General features: G+C 35.8%; 1 protein-coding gene across 8 annotated transcripts in view; it reads left to right on the top strand.

The window, feature by feature from the left end:
* The window catches only part of ptprjb.2 (protein tyrosine phosphatase receptor type Jb, tandem duplicate 2), a 41,057-nt gene that overhangs the window by 1,692 nt on the left and 17,555 nt on the right, over positions 1-21,810 (top strand). For 4 of the 8 annotated variants that reach the window (XM_081711810.1, XM_081711809.1, XM_081711812.1 and 1 more), the window contains exons 2-9: positions 6,131-6,968; positions 7,653-7,898; positions 10,465-10,725; positions 16,073-16,333; positions 17,233-17,493; positions 18,395-18,655; positions 19,555-19,815; positions 20,715-20,975. In XM_081711810.1, the coding sequence (XP_081567936.1) occupies positions 6,131-6,968; positions 7,653-7,898; positions 10,465-10,725; positions 16,073-16,333; positions 17,233-17,493; positions 18,395-18,655; positions 19,555-19,815; positions 20,715-20,975 (2,650 nt within the window). The remainder of the gene's footprint in view (positions 1-6,130; positions 6,969-7,652; positions 7,899-10,464; positions 10,726-16,072; positions 16,334-17,232; positions 17,494-18,394; positions 18,656-19,554; positions 19,816-20,714; positions 20,976-21,810) is intronic. The other 4 variants (XM_035520377.2, XM_081711813.1, XM_035520393.2 and 1 more) reach the window with 2 other exon arrangements.

The raw sequence follows: 21,810 nt of genomic DNA, 5'->3' as shown, positions 1-21,810 counted from the left end.
ATATATATGTGTCTGATTTTGAATGGTAAAATTCAGCCAAAGGTGATTTTAGTGGAGTCCATATTTTTCTGATCAGTAAAATGTGAGATCTGGAATTGAGATGGTTAAACCACTGAAGGGAGACTTTTGGAGTGTGATTTATAAACAGAACTCTATCGGTTTGTAGACAGAAGTCTGAAGGGGCAGGAAAAGAAAGATAAGGGAAGTGCTTTATTGCAAGTATTGTGGCTTTCGTGTATTGAGTCACATTAAAGCAAGGAAACAAGGAAAACATAAAACTGTGCAAATCAGAGAGATACCAGGACTGGGCTAAAGAAACACTTCTATTTGCAATAGAATGAAAAAAAATTGTGGAAGTGCATAACTGGTTTCTGTTTGGAAAATACCCCATCTTAAAAGCACATATTTAAGAACGAGGGAGAATACCTACTGTACTGTCCAGGATACATTCTATGAGTAAATGACAAAGTACGTTTGTAAATCTCTCTGTATAAAAGAATCTCCCAAATGCCATAAATGTAACATATGCTTTAATTCTGGCTATAACATGCAACATGCAAGTGTTTGGGTCTTATGATTGCAATAAATTCATGCCAGTTGTAAATAGACAGTTTACATGCACTCTAGAATGTCGTCACAGTGGGCTCTTTGGAAGTGAACAGGCTGGCAGTGTGACAAAATGGTATAATTGTGATCAGGACATATTCTAGCTGAGGTTTAAAAAAGAATGGCAAGAAGGTGTGCACAGAAGAAAGGCTTGCTACCATTCCTTTGATAGTGGCCTAAATTTATCTATGGGTTGGTGCCATAAGAATTCAGAATCACATTGTTATGTCCTACTGAGTTAATTTGAGACTATAGACAAGGTTTTAACTGTATTTATTTTGTGAGATATTTATTTATGTATTTGTGAATTAGACTATATATATACAGAATGCGAACATTTATGAGTAGAAAATATCCTCTGTTACACCAAGAAGAGTGACAATGTGAATATGATGATTTAGTGTAAGTTTTATGGGGCTCTGATCTATTTCCTAAAGGTGAAGGCACAGTAGTCTTTTAATTTCCTCCTTACTTTAATTCCTGAGTATGACAGTTTGCAGGTTGTCGGTACTCTGTAACCCATGATGCAGGCATTCAGTCACAAAGGAAGGTACACTGCTTTGCAAAAATTCCATTTAAAAGCTTGTATTCCCTTTAAAAGCAAAGTATGAACTGGCCTATGGGTCCCATGACAACGGATCACAATAAAATAAATTTGATCTTGAAAAAAATTCCAAATCAAGCTTTCTTAAACTGTTTACAAAATATAGAACAAAATTAATCAACTCAAAGAAATTAAAACTTTCTAATATAGACTCTATAGAGAAAATACTGTATTAATGAAATGTACCCATTAACAACTTAAAGTACATAAAACATATAGTTTTTTTTACAATGTGAATGGAGCTGTATCAGACACAATGCCACACTGCATCTAGTGACCAAGGTGTGCAATACCTAGTTCAGTTAGGTCAATGTTAGTTTATGGAATTTATTTAGATCAACTAGAGCACACACACAAGAAACCTTGAGAAATGAACCTTTCTGTGAGTGTCTCATGAGTTCCCACTGATTCTAAGTCTTAATAAGATATTCATCAGTAGAAGCTTCTAGACGAGTATATATACCCCAATATCTGCATTAGTTAGTTAGCTTTTCAGAGTTCTAACGAAGTTTTATTAGGAGATAATTTGTGAGGGGGGCCCCAAGATTTTGACTGCCTAGGGGCCTCCACGGGGTGCTGGCATTGGAAACACACTTATGTAACTTGTTTTGTCAGTCACCTAATACTGACTTATATGACTAATAGGACTTACATGACTAATGCAACCAGCAATAAAGTTGTTTACAGTAAGCTTAGATTTAGTAAGCAAGCTTAAATTTAGGTTAATTTATTTGCCTCTCAAAGTCAAAAGAACTGTTAATGATTCAGTGTTTTGGAAGCAATATGCCTAAGCAAATTAGTGTATTTCTAAAGACGAAACAGACTGCAGCTATTCTGGGACTTAGTCTATTTGCATGTATCAACACACCACAGGTTTTATCGCGCTAATTACGTGCCAGCAGCATCAGACCGGAAACTGGCTTTTTTGAGCAACCTCACAGTTTTCTATGGTTTTAGTATGCTAAGATGTGTAGTGCTCAGCCGTTTTCTTCTTTTCACAAGTGACTCCCATGAGTGTGCTCTTATTACTCAAATCACAATGTTCCACATTAAGTACAAACAACAATGCTGTTGGCAGTTCAGGAGGCATTAGTGCTATGCACTTGTGTAGACACAATGAAAATGAGAAAGCACTCAAGTGAAAAGAGAATCAAGTGTGGTTCTTCATTGTCCATGATAAATACATAATAAAACATCTATTTATGGTCATCCACATTCACTCATCTGATCGCAATCACGCGATTATTAGTCATTCCGTTCACCTGCCTCTCATTTACCCTAACGAACTTAAGTCCCATTTGTGCGTCCCTCCAGTGCTTCGTATTTGAGCTTGTAGACAGGCTACTTCCTGACAGACGGACTATACTCACCAGCACATTATCACATTCTTTAATCTCATTTATGATATTTTGTTTTTAGACTATTCTCATTAAATTTCAGTTCCAGATCAGGTCACGACCTGATCTGTGATTGTCAAAATGTCACATATACATTTTCCCCCCATATTATTTTTTACACCAAACAGATGATGTGTATTATTACTGTTTTCAATTCTTTACAGTAATACCCTGCTCAATATTTTAAAGGCACATTTACTAAATAATTTCAAATAATTTTTTAAACCAACCACGTTAAACGATATTAAACATAATTAAGAAGCATAATTATAACCAACCATGTAGCAATGTAAAACATACAAGAGAAATGGTCTAGACCTAAAAATACTCTTCACTAGTTATTTCATTTAAGATATTTTTCATATTTTTGTGTTTAAAATGTAACAATGTGACTTTACAAATGTTTTTTACTGTTTCATAGCATTCAATTATGACAAAATGCAGATATTATGACAGTATATAGTACATAGCAGTATAGAGTCAATATATCATTTTCTTAATGAATGTCCTGAAAACCCATGATTGATAGATTTGACAGTAAAAGTGGAAACAGAATTTGCATAGGAACACAATGGTAAACAGAATGAATAAAATGGCTTTTCATTCGGTCTTGCTTGGGTTTGAGTGCCTCTTCATATATATATATATATATATATATATATATAATTTCTTTTTCTTTTTTTTTCCTGCAGTGTACTGTGGTAAGAGATATTAAAAATTGTGGTGAAGTACACAAAGTTGACATTTAGTAGTAGGTGGAAGCAATCTCTACGGAAGAAACATTAAATATTGGGCAAGACTCTATGGATACCATTTATATTTATATGCCATTTAGCTGACACTTTTATCCAAAGCAACTTACAATGATCACTGTATACAATTTGAGCAATTGAGGGTTAAGGGCTTTGCTCAGGGGCCCAGCAGTGGCAACTTGGCAGTGGTGGTGCTTGAACTGGCAACCCTTCAATTACTAGTATGTAACCACCTTAACCTTGTCATAGATTGTTTCTGGATTAAAATCTGTGTTCCTCTGTTCTGTTGCTGCTTCCCAACCAACAATTGCTCTCCATCTTGAGCGATTTTACCAAAAAAAATGTTAGACTCATGTTAGGCAAATATTGTTCCTTTGTGATGTGAAAAGTCTTAAACAGTTATCCAAAAACACTTGAAGTAAAAGCTCACAGAGGGGCTTCAACAAAGCAAAACATTGTGTCAGTTACTATTCTCTTTCATTTTTGGGTAAACTTTGTGAAGAATAATGTGTGACTATTGTGTTATCTATTGCAAGCTGAATGCCTCCTGGTCATAAATATGTGCCACTATTTATAACTAATTTATAACTTATTATGGTGTATCCCATAATTTATAACTAATTATGGGATACACCTCGCCACAAGCTAAAAGAAAAGTCTCATTTCAGCAGCTGATTTTCCGTCCATTCTTCTGCCATATGTGTACTTTTCAGTTATGTTTTTCAGCGCTGTATGTGCTTTTTCTTCTCACTAAACCAATGACCTCTCTTGGCAGTCTTGGTTGTTTTAAATGAGGTGTGTGATGGGTATTTTTTCCCCCCATAGTTTCGCTTTTCCCAACAAGAGTCTGTAGAGCTAAAAAAAAAGCAGAAAAAAAGAGTAAGTATTGTTATAGCTATTACACAAGTATGCAGTAAACTTTTTGGAAATGTTATTTTTGGATGAACATTGTGCTGCCCATTCCGTGGCCTTCATAACGAATGGGGCATTGCTTAGGAACAGCGTCGGCAAAGAGCAGGGAGGGATGCAACCCCCCTTAACAACAATCACCCTGGGAGGTGGCAGTTCTGGGATCAGTGTGGCACACTTCCTGCTCCCTGAGTGCCAAGGCTAATCTTGTAACAAAAAGAGCTGTGCCTGTGTAATGACTAGAATTTAAAGACTTGGGCTGAAATTAATATTCAATATGAATTCTCTAATCAGGTCAGTGTTCTCCTATTGATATGTTTACGCAGTGAATGAGGCTTGCCCAAGGCTGTTTGGGAAAGCAGTTCAACGGAACAGAATGTCATGCTGGAGGTTGTTTAATATTTACCAGTTTAGTAACTAGGAGTTGATATACCTCGTTGGATGATGCGCTTGGTATGTTTATAAATGCCTTTCTGCTCTAGTTTCCATTAATGATTAAAGCCAAAGAGGGTCTCTCTTGTTCTTGATAAGGAAGCTGTTATATATTGGTATTAAAGTTTGATCTGAGTGAGGACTTTGGGTGTTAGTGATGCAGTGTAATACAGGATCGCAGTTTAAGGAACAACTCTGCTTCGCTGTTCAGATAATGTTCTGGAATTACAGTGTCACATTTGAGTCAAGCCAATAAATGTTTTTACAGTGATTTTTAAAATAATCTTTGTCATAAGGCAGCTTTATAGAAATCCAAGTGTAGGCACCTGACCCAGGTCTCCTGGGAATATTACACTTGTTTGAGGCATTTCCTCTTTTTCTGTTCCATAGTTTGCTTTTATTGTAAAACATGTTTTGTTATATAGATTCTGTAATTGTGCTTTTAAGTTCTCTTTAGTAACTTTTGGAAAGTTTGAAATTTTTAAAATTCTGTTGTATTAATTTGTTTAACTTCCAGTAGTTTTATGAATAACAGTGGTTCTCAGTAACTGATGTGGGATTGGTCTGTGAAGGGTGGATATTTTGCCCCTCTGGAGTTATACTTTGTTGCTGTAAATATATAGTTCAATGCCCATAGTGAATAATTTAATTACTATGGTATTTCAACATGACTTTGACTACCTGGCAACAATTGGACCTCAAAGGGTTTTAACAACATAGTAGTTTTATGGACATTTTTTGGAAGACAAAATGCAGCTATCCACAAGTCCCGGAAAAGTTATTGTGAAGGCCAGTTACAGGTGGTACAAAAACCTGGTCAACTTTAATTTTTTGATAGGTGAAAAATTGATACTGCAAAAAATAATCTTTAAAGTACGTCAGACAAAAGGGAGACAATTTGGAAACAAATGGGCATTTTAATGTTTAGTTAGCGTGCCAAATTATCAGAGAACACCAGTTCCATGGCTGACCCCTGGCAAATAGATAATTCATAATTAATAAGACATTAGTTTCAATTCACTATTTTTCTAATGGTTATCTGTATACTAGTTTAGACATTGGTATAAGCGTGTATGATGTTATAGTGCATGTATTACCTGAAACATCTGCTGTTCAAGAGAGGTAGAAGTTTATGGATTGGTTTCCTGAACATGGATTAATACCACTCTTTGACTTTGTAAATCACAGTTAATTTGTATATTACTTTTTGTTTACGTCTTCCTGCATGACATATGACTTATTTAAAAAAAATTAACAAAAATACATGAGAATATTGTTCTTTATTTCACCCATTTAACAAAATATTAAGATATTAAGAAATTAAGATGTTTTCCTCTTTGAATTACTTTTGTCTGTAATTATAAAAGTTATTTATGTTACTGTTGTTTTGTGTTCTTGTAGTTGATTTTTTTTCTCCATTTCTCTTTCAGAGCTTAAGCTCAGTATCTGAAACACAAACAACTAATGGGACCTCACTCCCATTGAGCAGTACAGCCACTAATACAGATGTAACTCAAACAGCATCATTGAGCAGTATAGCCACTAATACAGATGTAACTCAAACAGCATCATTGAGCAGTACAGCCATTAATACAGAAGTAACTCAAACAGCATCATTGAGCAGTACAGCCATTAATACAGATGTAACTCAAACAGCATCATTGAGCAGTACAGCCATTAATACAGATGTAACTCAAACAGCATCATTGAGCAATACAGCCACTAATACAGATGTAACTCAAACAGCATCATTGAGCAGTACAGCCACTAATACAGATGTAACTCAAACAGCATCATTGAGCAGTATAGCCACTAATACAGATGTAACTCAAACAGCATCATTGAGCAGTACAGCCACTAATACAGATGTAACTCAAACAGCATCATTGAGCAGTACAGCCACTAACAGAGATGTAAATCAAACAGCATCATTGAGCAGTATAGCCACTAATACATATACAAATCAAACATTATCATCTTTCATAACTAATACAACCATCACAAACCCATTAACATCATCCACACTGAGCACTGATACAAAGGGACAAAGTCAAACGGTATCCACGCCATCCATCACCACAGCGAGCACAACTGGAGGAACCCGAGCAACATCACCTGCTTTCAGCACTACCTCGGTCACCTCAGATGGACAAATTTCAATAATCTCATCCACATCCAATGCTTCTGCCAAAGGGCCAACTCTAGGAACAACACCTGCATCTACTGCTTCTGTGCCATCTACAGTCATAACCAGTACAAGGATTACAAGTAAGTCCTACAGTGTAGTTCTTCTACCACGCGGCTCATTTGGAACATTGTGAATATCAGATTTTCTCCTACTGACATATAAGAGAGCAGCTTGGCACGAGTGCATCTGAACTTCTAGATTTTGGTGGCGTTTGAATAAGAAGAGCAGTAAAAACTAATTTTGCAGTGTGTCAGTGAGGCATCGTTCAGAAGAACAAGGTTCAGGTAATCTGTGAGATGTGTGTCAGTCACCATGACACCATGTGGAAATACCTGACACACAAATACCTGAGCAGCTGTGGAACATTAAGTTTATCATTTACATTTACACTTACATTTTGTTAGGTGACATCTGTTAGGTGGAGGAAAAACTTCAAATGAAAAATATCCAAGGCATTCTAAATGCCAGACACCCAGAGCTATTTGTCCACGAACACTGAGCATTGTGTTAAACCTCTAAGTAAAAACCCACAAACCGAGGACATGTGAAATTATAGGACCCTGAAGCATGTGGAACACAGGTCATTTCACTGTAAAAAGACTGGATGTACCCCCACCCCCTTAGCTGCAGACCCATATCACAATAGCTCCATCTACTGTCAAAGCAGTCACTCCAGATTGATTTTCACAGCATGTTCTCTAGTTATGTAAATGTGTGTATAATGTGTGTATAATGCTTCTCCATCTTTCTGTTAACATATCCAGATGTGGTTGCAAATCTTAGTGTCTCTATCAAAACAACATCATCTGTGTCTCTAACCTGGAATTCGTCAAATGGGAACAGCTCTTTCTATAGAGTACAGTGGACCGATGGCAGAGTATCTAACACTTCAAATACGTTTTACACAGTCACTGGTCTGACTCCTGGAGTGAACTACACATTCAATGTTACTGCAGTAGCTGGAGATGGAGTTACTGCAGGAACACCTGCTTCCACCTCAACATTCACAAGTAAGTGCTGTTCTTCAGATAATTTATTTTTAAAAGTACCTATAGAAAAAGTATTATGAATGTCTCGTGGGAGGAGGGCCCCATAACTTTAGTGCATAAACTTAAAAAGCAGATTACCCCATTTTTATAAATAGTCCTTTAGTACATTTGGCAGCCCAATGCTAAGCAATTTAAGCAGTTTAGGGCATTTTTATGTAGGCAATCTGAGTAAGACATTTGTCATTAACAGATTTCAAATGAAGACAGGCTGTGTCTGAATGCATCTCTTCACTCTCTGATTCTCTATGGACTATATAGACTGACACCCCAAACAGTGCACTATATGAATTCAAACATGGCCAGTTAATTTTAAAATGAATTCTGATGCAGTATGTATAGCTGTGTATCATCGGCAGATTTATGGAAGTTGACTGTTTTTAATGATGATGGTAGATGGGCACATGAGTAGATCCTGATACACTACAGTAAAGGTCATGTATTTTACAGACTTATGTGCCAAACCAACATTCTGTCTTGCTCCCTGATCCTGATCCTGACCTTTCTTAGCATACACCCACTAGTAGCCTATCTGTCACTCCATCCAGCTCCATCAATCTCAATCTCCATCTCAGTCTCATTTGTTACATCTCCCTGATTATTAATAAAATTCACCTGTCTCTCATCATTAACCCCTCCCTTTAAATCTTTGTTTCTTTTGAACTCTTCCAAGAAGCATTGCCATGTCTAGTCCATGCATACCGAATGGTCTCTCCGCCTGCCCTGCTGGTTACTGTCCGGTTTTGTACTTTGGTCTTGGTGTCTGCCTCACCCCCCTCTGATTCATTCACTTTACTGGACTGATACCGCATGAGGCAGTTTTTGGATTGATTTCTCCTTTACACCCTTGCCTACCTACTATGTTTTCTCTGCACTCTCGCTGGCTACTGACTTTCGCATCTTTGAAGACTACAGCTCTGGATTATCCTCTTGTAAATAAAACAAATTCATTTAATCATATATGCATCTGTTTCCAGTCTGTGATGTTATACATTCTTTCAGAAATCAGAATGAAAATATTGGCATACACCGAGTAACCTTTATTTGTTACACCAACCCAGTAACTCTACCTGTTTAACATTTCACAGTCAACTCTAAATTGTAATCTACGACCAGAGATTCACTATTATCTTCACTATTGTACTCTGTCTGAAACCAGTTGACTGTACAGGAGTTCTGTGCCCTGTATATGCTGTGTCAACCTTGGTCATTTTCATGAGTGGGCTGGTTTTTGACCAAATTATATATATATATATATATATATATATATATATATATATATATATACCATAAATAATACATTTATGCCATAATATACATTTTGATTGTAAATGCACCTGTCAATACTGTTTTTGTAAGAACATATGAATAGAGCATAAATCGATATGTATTATGAATACACACAATATCCAAACATCACATACCTTCAGAAATACAAAAAGAAAACAAATAAAAATAGATAATTAGTAAAAATGACCAATGGGAACGACAACTGTGCAGAGAACAAGATAAGGTCCCATCAGCTAATTCAGAACATATCACTCACCAAAAAAGGATCAATAGTGGTATACCTAATAAGATGGTAAATGAATGTATGATTTCTATTGAGGATGTGCTTTCAGTTATTTTAACTTTTCATAGTTGATAGATATAGATCTGGGGCTTCTTTAGTAGAGGTCTGACCATTGCTGCTTTGAGTTCTTTGCTGAAAATGATGTAATGAACTGTTAACCTTGTCAAATCCAATGTTCATAAGGCTGTCAAAAATCACTTATTTGAAAAATTATTCCAGATCTGGAACCAGGACACCGTGAATTTAATCAGAGATATTGTTGTATGCATTAAGATTCATTTATTTTATTAAAAGCAACTAGAGTGTGTGTTTTGTGGGCATGTGAATACGGGATTTGGTCTCCTGCACACAGAGTTATATTGTAAATCTAAGGTCAGTGATTATTTTTACAGAACAATGCAGATTTCTCTGAGTCATTGTCTCAACCCCCCTTGATGGCTACCAGATGAGGATTTAAAAATGTATCCATTCTTGAAGTTAGAACATGTATTTACCAATTAGCCAGAACACACCCATAGCCTCCTTAGTGATGTTCTCTTCCACACTTCCCTCTCCTTTGGGGAACACACCTGTGCACTTCACAGAACCTATGTGTCTAGACCAAAGAACCCGTTCACTGGTGCAGTAGCCAGAACACACATTGACTGTGTCTCCATTACAGGGTCCATAGTCATAGTGAGCACAGTAAAATGTATCTCTGAAATTTTATCTTTTTGTGTGGTAAGCTGTGGACTTTTGCTAAATTAAGGCAATTTGATGATGCTGTTGTGCATCACATAATGTGCATAATGAATCTCCATCTTTCTGTTAACAGATGCAGATGTCCCAAATCTCAGCGTCTCTAACAAAACTACTTCGTCTGTGTCGTTAATGTCGTATTTGTCAAATGGGAGTAGTTCCAGAGTACAGTGGACCGATGACAGAGTATCTAATGCTTTAACATGCATTTGCTTACAGATCCAGATGTTGTTGGAAATCTCCAAGTGTCTATCAAAACCACCTCATCTGTGTCCCTAAACTGGAATTTGTCAAATGGCAACAGCTCCTCCTATAGAGTACAGTGGACCAACGGCTCAGTATCTAACAGCACTAACACTTCAAATACGTCTTACACAGTCACTGGTCTGACTCCTGGAGTGAAATACACATTCAGTGTTACTGCAGTAGCTGGAGATGGAGTTACTGCAGGAGCACCTGCTTCCATCTCAATATTCACAAGTAAGTCCTGTTCTTCAGATTTGTATTTATTTTTAACAGTACCTATAGAAGTATTATGAATGTCTTATGGGGGGCTTAAAAAGCAGCTTAAGCCATTTTTATAAATAGTCCTTTGCTACATTTGCCAGCCCAATGGTAGATAAAGAAGCAATGGCGCTTCAGATAATTGCTTTCTTCAGTCATATTCCCACCCTTCTCTGTATATTTTAAGAAGGCTGATAGACTGATAACTTTGAATTCCAGGAGATGCAGTATTGATACATACAAAACCACTGCTGTTGAATGAGTCTTTTTTTTTTACATGCAGATATCTATAATGTTTTTCTAGCAAATAATATATGGGTTGAAAATTTATTAGATCATGATTAGACTGATTAATATATGCTCTAAGACTTAATGGTTTATGTCCATTAACTATATTTTAAGTTATAAGGTTTAGTATATGTATTGGCTTTAGATAGTATTGTGTTAGCCTGAATTGAATGTGGTGTCATAAAAAGCTAGAGGATGGGTCGAAAGTTACCAATAGTTTCTGTGTGCTTAAACGTGTGATTAAGCAGCCATTATATATGTATGCAGGCCAGAGGCAGGTAGTGACTATGGCCGTGTACAAAATATAGATACGGCAATATATTTTGCACACACGCTTACCAATATGTAGTGTCATGGCTGTTTCAGTATTTATGAATGTTTATATTCTTTACATAGTGTGAAATTCATGTTCAACTTTAAGTACAGTATTTAAAACATCCAGCAGGAGGCACAACTGTGCCCCATTTCCAAAAATCATTATAGTGTTATCATCTTAATGAGAGACTGTTCAGCGTAAAGCATGCTCTACCATTTAAGATGATTTTTGTTTTACAACATTTTTGGAAAACCAACCCAGATGATGAAAAATCAACACATTAATATAGGAAAGACCTTGGAAAGCAGCTACAGCGCCTTCAAATTTTAAAGCAGACATTTATGTAAATGTAGACAGAAAAACTGTTAATTTAAGTTAAGTTATAATTGCAAGTTCTTCATTAGTAAGCTACAATAATTAGTTAAAACCTTTTCTGTTAGTGAGAAATTAGAAGTTGTTGGCTGTGTTCAGGAATTCTTTTTTTAAACTTTCTTTTTCATTTTGGTACTTTAAATTTACTCTCATCATTAACTGTGTTACTGGTCTGTATTATTAATAATTAATAATAACATGTCAATAATAGATTTCAATAGCATCCAGGTAAAATATACTGTAACAATATAACATGTTCAATGACTCTGATTCACTTACAACTAATTGTACCAAAACTAACAGTTAGTGAGTATCTAACAGCTGTACAAAACTAACAATGAACTAACAATTAATTGTACCAAAACTAACAGTTAGTGAGTATCTAACAGCTGTACAAAACTAACAATGAACTAACACTTAATTGTACCAAAGTGGTTATGGAGGGCCACATGGTATGAAGCACATCTGGCTACAATTCTGCAGTTCCAGAGCTGTTGCCCTTATCATATCTAATCATGGCAGGTAAAGCAACCACTACGTGAATTGTCATTAGCTACTCACCTTTACTCAAGTGATTATAATCAGAACACCATTTTAACTGTGTGAATCATTATTTTAAACATTATTACGACTTGAATACAGTTTTTGGCTAACACATCTGTTTTCGGAGCCACTCTATTATGACAGTAACAGTATCGTTTACATTTATAGCATTTGGTAGAGGCCTAGAGTGACTTGCAGAATCTTTATTGAATGCACGTCCTCATGTGACAACAGATAGGTTAGTGTTCAGAATAATAGCAAGCTAAAGCCATCTCCTGAGTGTAAAATGAGTTTTTTTTTTTAAATACATAAGTGTATATTTAAGTGTTTAGTCACAATGTGGAAAGGTGAGTCCTTAATATTCGTTTAAAGACAATCGTTTGAAATGTCTCCGCTGTACGGACAGGTCATTTCACCATCTGGTGCTAGGACAGAGAAGAGTCTTTTTGCATGTCTTCTTTGTGTCTTGAGGGATAGTTGCTTGACACAAGCAGTACTAGAGGCTTGAAGGCAGCAGTGTAAAACAGAGTTTGAAAGTGCCCTCAAGTATGTGGGAACTGTTCCAGTTATGAGTTTTTAGACAATCAATGCATCAGTGTTGTAAATCTGATGTGAGTTGCTACAGGTAGCTAGTGGAACGAACGCAGCAAGGGGTGCCATGGGCGAATTTAGGAAGGTTGATAACAAGCCATGCATCTGTGTTCTGGATGAGTTGTTGGGGTCTGATGGCAGAGAGGGGAAAGTCTGCCAGGAGCGAGTTGTAGAATCCAATCTTGAGATGACAAGGGGCTGAACAAGCACCTGAATGACTTCCATGGAGAGAAATGGTCAGATTTACATGATGTTAAAGAGAACCTGCATGAACATGTCAAATTAGCAATACAAGGAGAAAATGATAGTTGGTTATTCAGTAGTACCCAAAGGTTGTGAGCTTGTAAGAAGTGCCTGTATGCAAAAAAAAAAAAAAGTCATGGTACACCAAAGAGTAAAATATAAAAGTGTCAGTACTGCATACTTGTGAGTACCGGCCCACTTTGAGCACTGACCAGTATCACATTGGAATGAGAAAAGTATGGATAATTTTACTATACAATGAACTTGAAGAGAATGTGTGGATGTCATGTGAAACCAATCTGTTGGTATTTCAACCTTATGCAATCAAGTTTAAAAAAATGTAACTCATGTTTGGTGAAGAACAAAAAGGGCAGAATGCAAACCTGAGTCTCCAAAACGTTAGACGTTTATTGATACACAGAATGAAACTAAACAAAGCAAAGCACAACAGGCACAATGAAAAACAACTTACAAATAAAAGAGGAACACATGCTATATCACTCCAATAACTGACAAACGTTGGAACAACCACTGGGGATTTAAATCCTCACACTACTTGGGCATGGAATAAGGGACAGGTGAAGCAAGGACCAGGATATGGCATAGCAGCATGTGGGGGAAAGTAAACATACGCACAACAAACAAATAAAACAAAAACACAAAGCCACATGGCAATCTTCGCCATGCGGACGAGGGATAAGGGGCTGTTACTGTATCCTCCCCCCAGTCCACCAACACATGGAAGAGTCTGAGGGCCACTTCAAACCCACTTCAAACTTGTTCAAGAGCGCAGACAAGTCCGTAGTCAGACAGACCAGTTGGCTGTCTCCCCAACCTGTGGAGTTCCTCCTGAGCATCTGGGGATAATATCGGCCAAACAATGAGCAGCACACTTCTTCTCCTCATGCACCTACTCAGTGTGCTTGGCCATCTTCAGCAAATACCTGGCTCCCGTAATCAGTCCATGCAGAGAGACTCCCAGCATTCTTGAAATGGTCAGTTATTCTGTGACGTTTGGTGAGTGGTGAAAATGGCAGAATGCAAACCCGAGTCTCCAAAACTTTAGGCGTTTATTGATACACAGAACAAAACTAAACAAAGCAAAGCATGAAGCACAGCAAACAAAAGGAAGGACAATTTACAAGCAAAAGCCAAATACATTAGTCACTACAGACGATCACTACATTACTGTAATAACTTACAAAGGTCTGAACAAACACTGGCGATATAAATCCTCACATTACGTGGGCATGGAAGAAGGGACAGATGAAGCGAAGAACAGGTTAGCAAGGACGACATTGCAATATATTGGAGAAAGTAAATACACACACAGTGACACGTCAAAAAAAAACAACACGAAGCCACATGGTGTTCTTCATAATGAAGACGAGATGTAGGAGGAGGGGGCTGTTACAGAAACCATTTATCATCATTTGATGTGCTGAGAAAATTCTTCCCTATGTGGATCTATCTGCTTGTTATATAAATATGTTCAACTTTCATACCATACAATTGAATTTCAAAATATGACTTTTTGTATCAGAATGTGAATCCTAGAGGAACTTCTGAACAGGCTATAATTAAGTGGATGTATTTGCAAGTTTATCACAAGATGTTTCTTAAATGGAAATTCTTGTTGATTGAAATGACAACCCATTATTGGAACTCTTAATTTAGAAACTGCACTGAAAAAGGAGGAATAGGTCTTTCTTTATAGTTCAACATGAAATCATTTAAATTTCAGTTTACAAAAGTCATTTTTTTAAACATCACTAGTCTCCTTCCTGGGGTCAAATGGATTTAAAAGTTATCTGCAGTTACTGTGCATAACAAGTTTCAATAAGTTGAACAATTTGTTTGAATTTCAATTTTAGAAGAAATTCTAAGGATCCTTTGCCATTTTTTAATTATTTGGAAACTTTCCACTTGCTAGTTCTTTCATATCAATTTTTAAAAAAAATTCTACCAACGTTGATCTTCACTTGCATACACAGAGCCAGCTGTTCTAAGAAACCTGACACAAATTAAATGTGATGATGCAAGACCCTTTTTAAAAAAAAGATTACTATTCTTATTTCTTGAGCTAAATCAAATTTCTGTGTGTCTGCAGTTACTGCAGATAACTTAAGAAAAGGGCAATCTATAGATGTTTTGGCTTATACAGGAAAGGTTGAAGAATTGGGAATTTTTATCATAGTTTAAATTTCAGAATATAATTTTGTATATTTCAAACTATACAAGTAATTTAAATTTGAGATTATTTACGCTAATTTGACATTAAACGTTCCATATTCCCCATATATATATATATATATATATATATATATATATATATATATATATATATATATATATATATATATATATATATATATATATATAGTACATAATGGGAACGTGCTATTTTTTGCCTCAGTTTTGTGTTTGCTTAATATGACAGGAGCTATTTTGAGATCTCAGCAAAGGGGTTTTCTGTTCCCCTGCACTGTTGTATGCTGGACTCTGGGAAAATAGATATGCTCTCCTTGCTTGCACAGAACCAGATTTTATGAATAACCTGATTTTGAAGGAAATCACAACAAATTCATTGTTTATGAACTGGACTGAACCAAATGGACAAACGTCTTTCTTTAAAGTACAATGGAGCCATAATAATGTAACTTTAAATATGATGAAGATGATGAAAGATCCTTTTTAAAAAATCATTCATATTCTGATTGCTTGAGCCAAATACAATTTCTTTGTCTCTGCGGTTCCTGCAAATAACTTAAGAGAAGGGCAGTCTGTAGAGGTTTTAGTTTATACAAGAATGTTTGAAGAATTGGAAGTGTTTATCATAGTTTGAATTTCAGAATGTATTCTGAAAACCCTTTGTCTTACTGAACCTTTCTGAAAATTTAACACTTATCAGTTCCATTCATGTTAAATTTGTCATTTTCTGATCATTTTGCCCCTCACTTGCATGCACAGAACCAGATGTTATAAGGAATCTGACTTTGATTGAAATCCAAACAACCTCATTGTATATAAAGTGGACTGAACCTATCGGGAATAAGCCTTTCTTTAAAGTACAGTGGACCAGCAATAATTGTACTTTAAATGCAACTACCAACAATTCTTTTTTTAACATCACTGAGTTGATTTCTGGAGTTGAATACAAATTGCAGGTATCTGCAATTGCTGCAGATAACGTAACAGAAGGTCAATCTGTTGGTATTTCAACCTATACAAGTAAGTTATAATATGGGCAACATTTTACATTCATTTTACATTATCCTTAATTTTGACTTTACTTTCCGTTAGGAGACCACTTTAGAAATTTGCTTATGTCTGTTTCTTTCAAATAATCTGTTGTGACTTCCTAACAGCTTTGCTTATAACTTGTATGCAGGTCCATATCTATGTTCGCAGGGTCCTGTGTTCCAGTGGTCCTATTTATCCAATTTTTGTATGGCACATAATGGGAACATGAGAAAGGGTCCTTTGCTCCCCAGTTCTAGATATATGCTCTGCCAGGGTCCTTCATTCCCAGTGATCCGTATTCCATATCGCAATATAATGCATAAAGGAATCCTGATTTATTTTTTTGGCTGTTTTACATTTGCAAAATATGAACTCTGCAAAAGGGTTTTCTGTTCCCCTGCACTGTTGTATGCTGGACTCTGGGAAAATAGATATGCTCTCCTTGCTTGCACAGAACCAGATTTTATGAATAACCTGATTTTGAAGGAAATCACAACAAATTCATTGTTTATGACCTGGACTGAACCAAATGGACAAACGTCTTTCTTTAAAGTACAATGGAGCCATAATAATGTAACTTTAAATATGATGAAGATGATGAAAGATCCTTTTTAAAAAATCATTCATATTCTGATTGCTTGAGCCAAATACAATTTCTTTGTCTCTGCGGTTCCTGCAAATAACTTAAGAGAAGGGCAGTCTGTAGAGGTTTTAGTTTATACAAGAATGTTTGAAGAATTGGAAGTGTTTATCATAGTTTGAATTTCAGAATGTATTCTGAAAACCCTTTGTGTTACTGAACCTTTCTGAAAATTTAACACTTATCAGTTCCATTCATGTTAAATTTGTCATTTTCTGATCATTTTGCCCCTCACTTGCATGCACAGAACCAGATGTTATAAGGAATCTGACTTTGATTGAAATCCAAACAACCTCATTGTATATAAAGTGGACTGAACCTATCAGGAATAAGCCTTTCTTTAAAGTACAGTGGACCAGCAATAATTGTACTTTAAATGCAACTACCAACAATTCTTTTTTTAACATCACTGAGTTGATTTCTGGAGTCGAATACAAATTGCAGGTATCTGCAATTGCTGCAGATAATGTAACAGAAGGTCAATCTGTTGGTATTTCAACCTATACAAGTAAGTTATAATATGGGCAACATTTTACATTCATTTTACATTATCCTTAATTTTGACTTTACTTTCCGTTAGGAGACCACTTTAGAAATTTGCTTATGTCTGTTTCTTTCAAATAATCTGTTGTGACTTCCTAACAGCTTTGCTTATAACTTGTATGCAGGTCCATATCTATGTTCGCAGGGTCCTGTGTTCCAGTGGTACTATTTATCCAATTTTTGTATGGCACATAATGGGAACATGAGAAAGGGTCCTTTGCTCCCCAGTTCTAGATATATGCTCTGCCAGGGTCCTTCATTCCCAGTGATCCGTATTCCATATCGCAATATAATGCATAAAGGAATCCTGATTTATTTTTTTGGCTCAGTTTTACATTTGCAAAATATGAACTCTGCAAAAGGGTTTTCTGTTCCCCTGCACTGTTGTATGCTGGACTCTGGGAAAATAGATATGCTCTCCTTGCTTGCACAGAACCAGATTTTATGAATAACCTGATTTTGAAGGAAATCACAACAAATTCATTGTTTATGAACTGGACTGAACCAAATGGACAAACGTCTTTCTTTAAAGTACAATGGAGCCATAATAATGTAACTTTAAATATGATGAAGATGATGAAAGATCCTTTTTAAAAAATCATTCATATTCTGATTGCTTGAGCCAAATACAATTTCTTTGTCTCTGCGGTTCCTGCAAATAACTTAAGAGAAGGGCAGTCTGTAGAGGTTTTAGTTTATACAAGAATGTTTGAAGAATTGGAAGTGTTTATCATAGTTTGAATTTCAGAATGTATTCTGAAAACCCTTTGTCTTACTGAACCTTTCTGAAAATTTAACACTTATCAGTTCCATTCATGTTAAATTTGTCATTTTCTGATCATTTTGCCCCTCACTTGCATGCACAGAACCAGATGTTATAAGGAATCTGACTTTGATTGAAATCCAAACAACCTCATTGTATATAAAGTGGACTGAACCTATCGGGAATAAGTCTTTCTTTAAAGTACAGTGGACCAGCAATAATTGTACTTTAAATGCAACTACCAACAATTCTTTTTTTAACATCACTGAGTTGATTTCTGGAGTCGAATACAAATTGCAGGTATCTGCAATTGCTGCAGATAATGTAACAGAAGGTCAATCTGTTGGTATTTCAACCTATACAAGTAAGTTATAATATGAGCAACATTTTACATTCATTTTACATTATCCTTAATTTTGACTTTACTTTCCGTTAGGAGACCACTTTAGAAATTTGCTTATGTCTGTTTCTTTCATATAATCTGTTGTGACTTCCTAACAGCTTTGCTTATAACTTGTATGCAGGTCCATATCTATGTTCGCAGGGTCCTGTGTTCCAGTGGTACTATTTATCCAATTTTTGTATGGCACATAATGGGAACATGAGAAAGGGTCCTTTGCTCCCCAGTTCTAGATATATGCTCTGCCAGGGTCCTTCATTCCCAGTGATCCGTATTCCATATCGCAATATAATGCATAAAGGAATCCTGATTTATTTTTTTGGCTGTTTTACATTTGCAAAATATGAACTCTGCAAAAGGGTTTTCTGTTCCCCTGCACTGTTGTATGCTGGACTCTGGGAAAATAGATATGCTCTCCTTGCTTGCACAGAACCAGATTTTATGAATAACCTGATTTTGAAGGAAATCACAACAAATTCATTGTTTATGACCTGGACTGAACCAAATGGACAAACGTCTTTCTTTAAAGTACAATGGAGCCATAATAATGTAACTTTAAATATGATGAAGATGATGAAAGATCCTTTTTAAAAAATCATTCATATTCTGATTGCTTGAGCCAAATACAATTTCTTTGTCTCTGCGGTTCCTGCAAATAACTTAAGAGAAGGGCAGTCTGTAGAGGTTTTAGTTTATACAAGAATGTTTGAAGAATTGGAAGTGTTTATCATAGTTTGAATTTCAGAATGTATTCTGAAAACCCTTTGTCTTACTGAACCTTTCTGAAAATTTAACACTTATCAGTTCCATTCATGTTAAATTTGTCATTTTCTGATCATTTTGCCCCTCACTTGCATGCACAGAACCAGATGTTATAAGGAATCTGACTTTGATTGAAATCCAAACAACCTCATTGTATATAAAGTGGACTGAACCTATCAGGAATAAGCCTTTCTTTAAAGTACAGTGGACCAGCAATAATTGTACTTTAAATGCAACTACCAACAATTCTTTTTTTAACATCACTGAGTTGATTTCTGGAGTCGAATACAAATTGCAGGTATCTGCAATTGCTGCAGATAATGTAACAGAAGGTCAATCTGTTGGTATTTCAACCTATACAAGTAAGTTATAATATGGGCAACATTTTACATTCATTTTACATTATCCTTAATTTTGACTTTACTTTCCGTTAGGAGACCACTTTAGAAATTTGCTTATGTCTGTTTCTTTCAAATAATCTGTTGTGACTTCCTAACAGCTTTGCTTATAACTTGTATGCAGGTCCATATCTATGTTCGCAGGGTCCTGTGTTCCAGTGGTACTATTTATCCAATTTTTGTATGGCACATAATGGGAACATGAGAAAGGGTCCTTTGCTCCCCAGTTCTAGATATATGCTCTGCCAGGGTCCTTCATTCCCAGTGATCCGTATTCCATATCGCAATATAATGCATAAAGGAATCCTGATTTATTTTTTTGGCTGTTTTACATTTGCAAAATATGAACTCTGCAAAAGGGTTTTCTGTTCCCCTGCACTGTTGTATGCTGGACTCTGGGAAAATAGATATGCTCTCCTTGCTTGCACAGAACCAGATTTTATGAATAACCTGATTTTGAAGGAAATCACAACAAATTCATTGTTTATGAACTGGACTGAACCAAATGGACAAACGTCTTTCTTTAAAGTACAATGGAGCCATAATAATGTAACTTTAAATATGATGAAGATGATGAAAGATCCTTTTTAAAAAATCATTCATATTCTGATTGCTTGAGCCAAATACAATTTCTTTGTCTCTGCGGTTCCTGCAAATAACTTAAGAGAAGGGCAGTCTGTAGAGGTTTTAGTTTATACAAGAATGTTTGAAGAATTGGAAGTGTTTATCATAGTTTGAATTTCAGAATGTATTCTGAAAACCCTTTGTCTTACTGAACCTTTCTGAAAATTTAACACTTATCAGTTCCATTCATGTTAAATTTGTCATTTTCTGATCATTTTGCCCCTCACTTGCATGCACAGAACCAGATGTTATAAGGAATCTGACTTTGATTGAAATCCAAACAACCTCATTGTATATAAATTGGACTGAACCTATCGGGAATAAGTCTTTCTTTAAAGTACAGTGGACCAGCAATAATTGTACTTTAAATGCAACTACCAACAATTCTTTTTTTAACATCACTGAGTTGATTTCTGGAGTCGAATACAAATTGCAGGTATCTGCAATTGCTGCAGATAACGTAACAGAAGGTCAATCTGTTGGTATTTCAACCTATACAAGTAAGTTATAAAATGGAAGACTTTTTACATAAATTTTACATTATCCTTAATTTTGACTTTACTTTCCGTTAGGAGACCACTTTAGAAATTTGCTTATGTCTGTTTCTTACAAATAATCTGTTGTGACTTCCTAACAGCTTTGCTCATAACTCGTATGCAGGTCCATATCTATGTTCGCAGGGTCCTGTGTTCCAGTGGTACTATTTATCCAATTTTTGTATGGCACATAATGGGAACATGAGAAAGGGTCCTTTGCTCCCCAGTTCTAGATATATGCTCTGCCAGGGTCCTTCATTCCCAGTGATCCGTATTCCATATCGCAATATAATGCATAAAGGAATCCTGATTTATTTTTTTGGCTGTTTTACATTTGCAAAATATGAACTCTGCAAAAGGGTTTTCTGTTCCCCTGCACTGTTGTATGCTGGACTCTGGGAAAATAGATATGCTCTCCTTGCTTGCACAGAACCAGATTTTATGAATAACCTGATTTTGAAGGAAATCACAACAAATTCATTGTTTATGAACTGGACTGAACCAAATGGACAAACGTCTTTCTTTAAAGTACAATGGAGCCATAATAATGTAACTTTAAATATGATGAAGATGATGAAAGATCCTTTTTAAAAAATCATTCATATTCTGATTGCTTGAGCCAAATACAATTTCTTTGTCTCTGCGGTTCCTGCAAATAACTTAAGAGAAGGGCAGTCTGTAGAGGTTTTAGTTTATACAAGAATGTTTGAAGAATTGGAAGTGTTTATCATAGTTTGAATTTCAGAATGTATTCTGAAAACCCTTTGTCTTACTGAACCTTTCTGAAAATTTAATACTT

The sequence above is a fragment of the Electrophorus electricus genome, chromosome 4, assembly GCF_041902795.1.
Source record: "Electrophorus electricus isolate QZ-2024a chromosome 4, ASM4190279v1, whole genome shotgun sequence".
Classification (NCBI taxonomy): domain Eukaryota; kingdom Metazoa; phylum Chordata; class Actinopteri; order Gymnotiformes; family Gymnotidae; genus Electrophorus; species Electrophorus electricus.
This window is presented reverse-complemented; position numbering and strand designations above follow the sequence as displayed.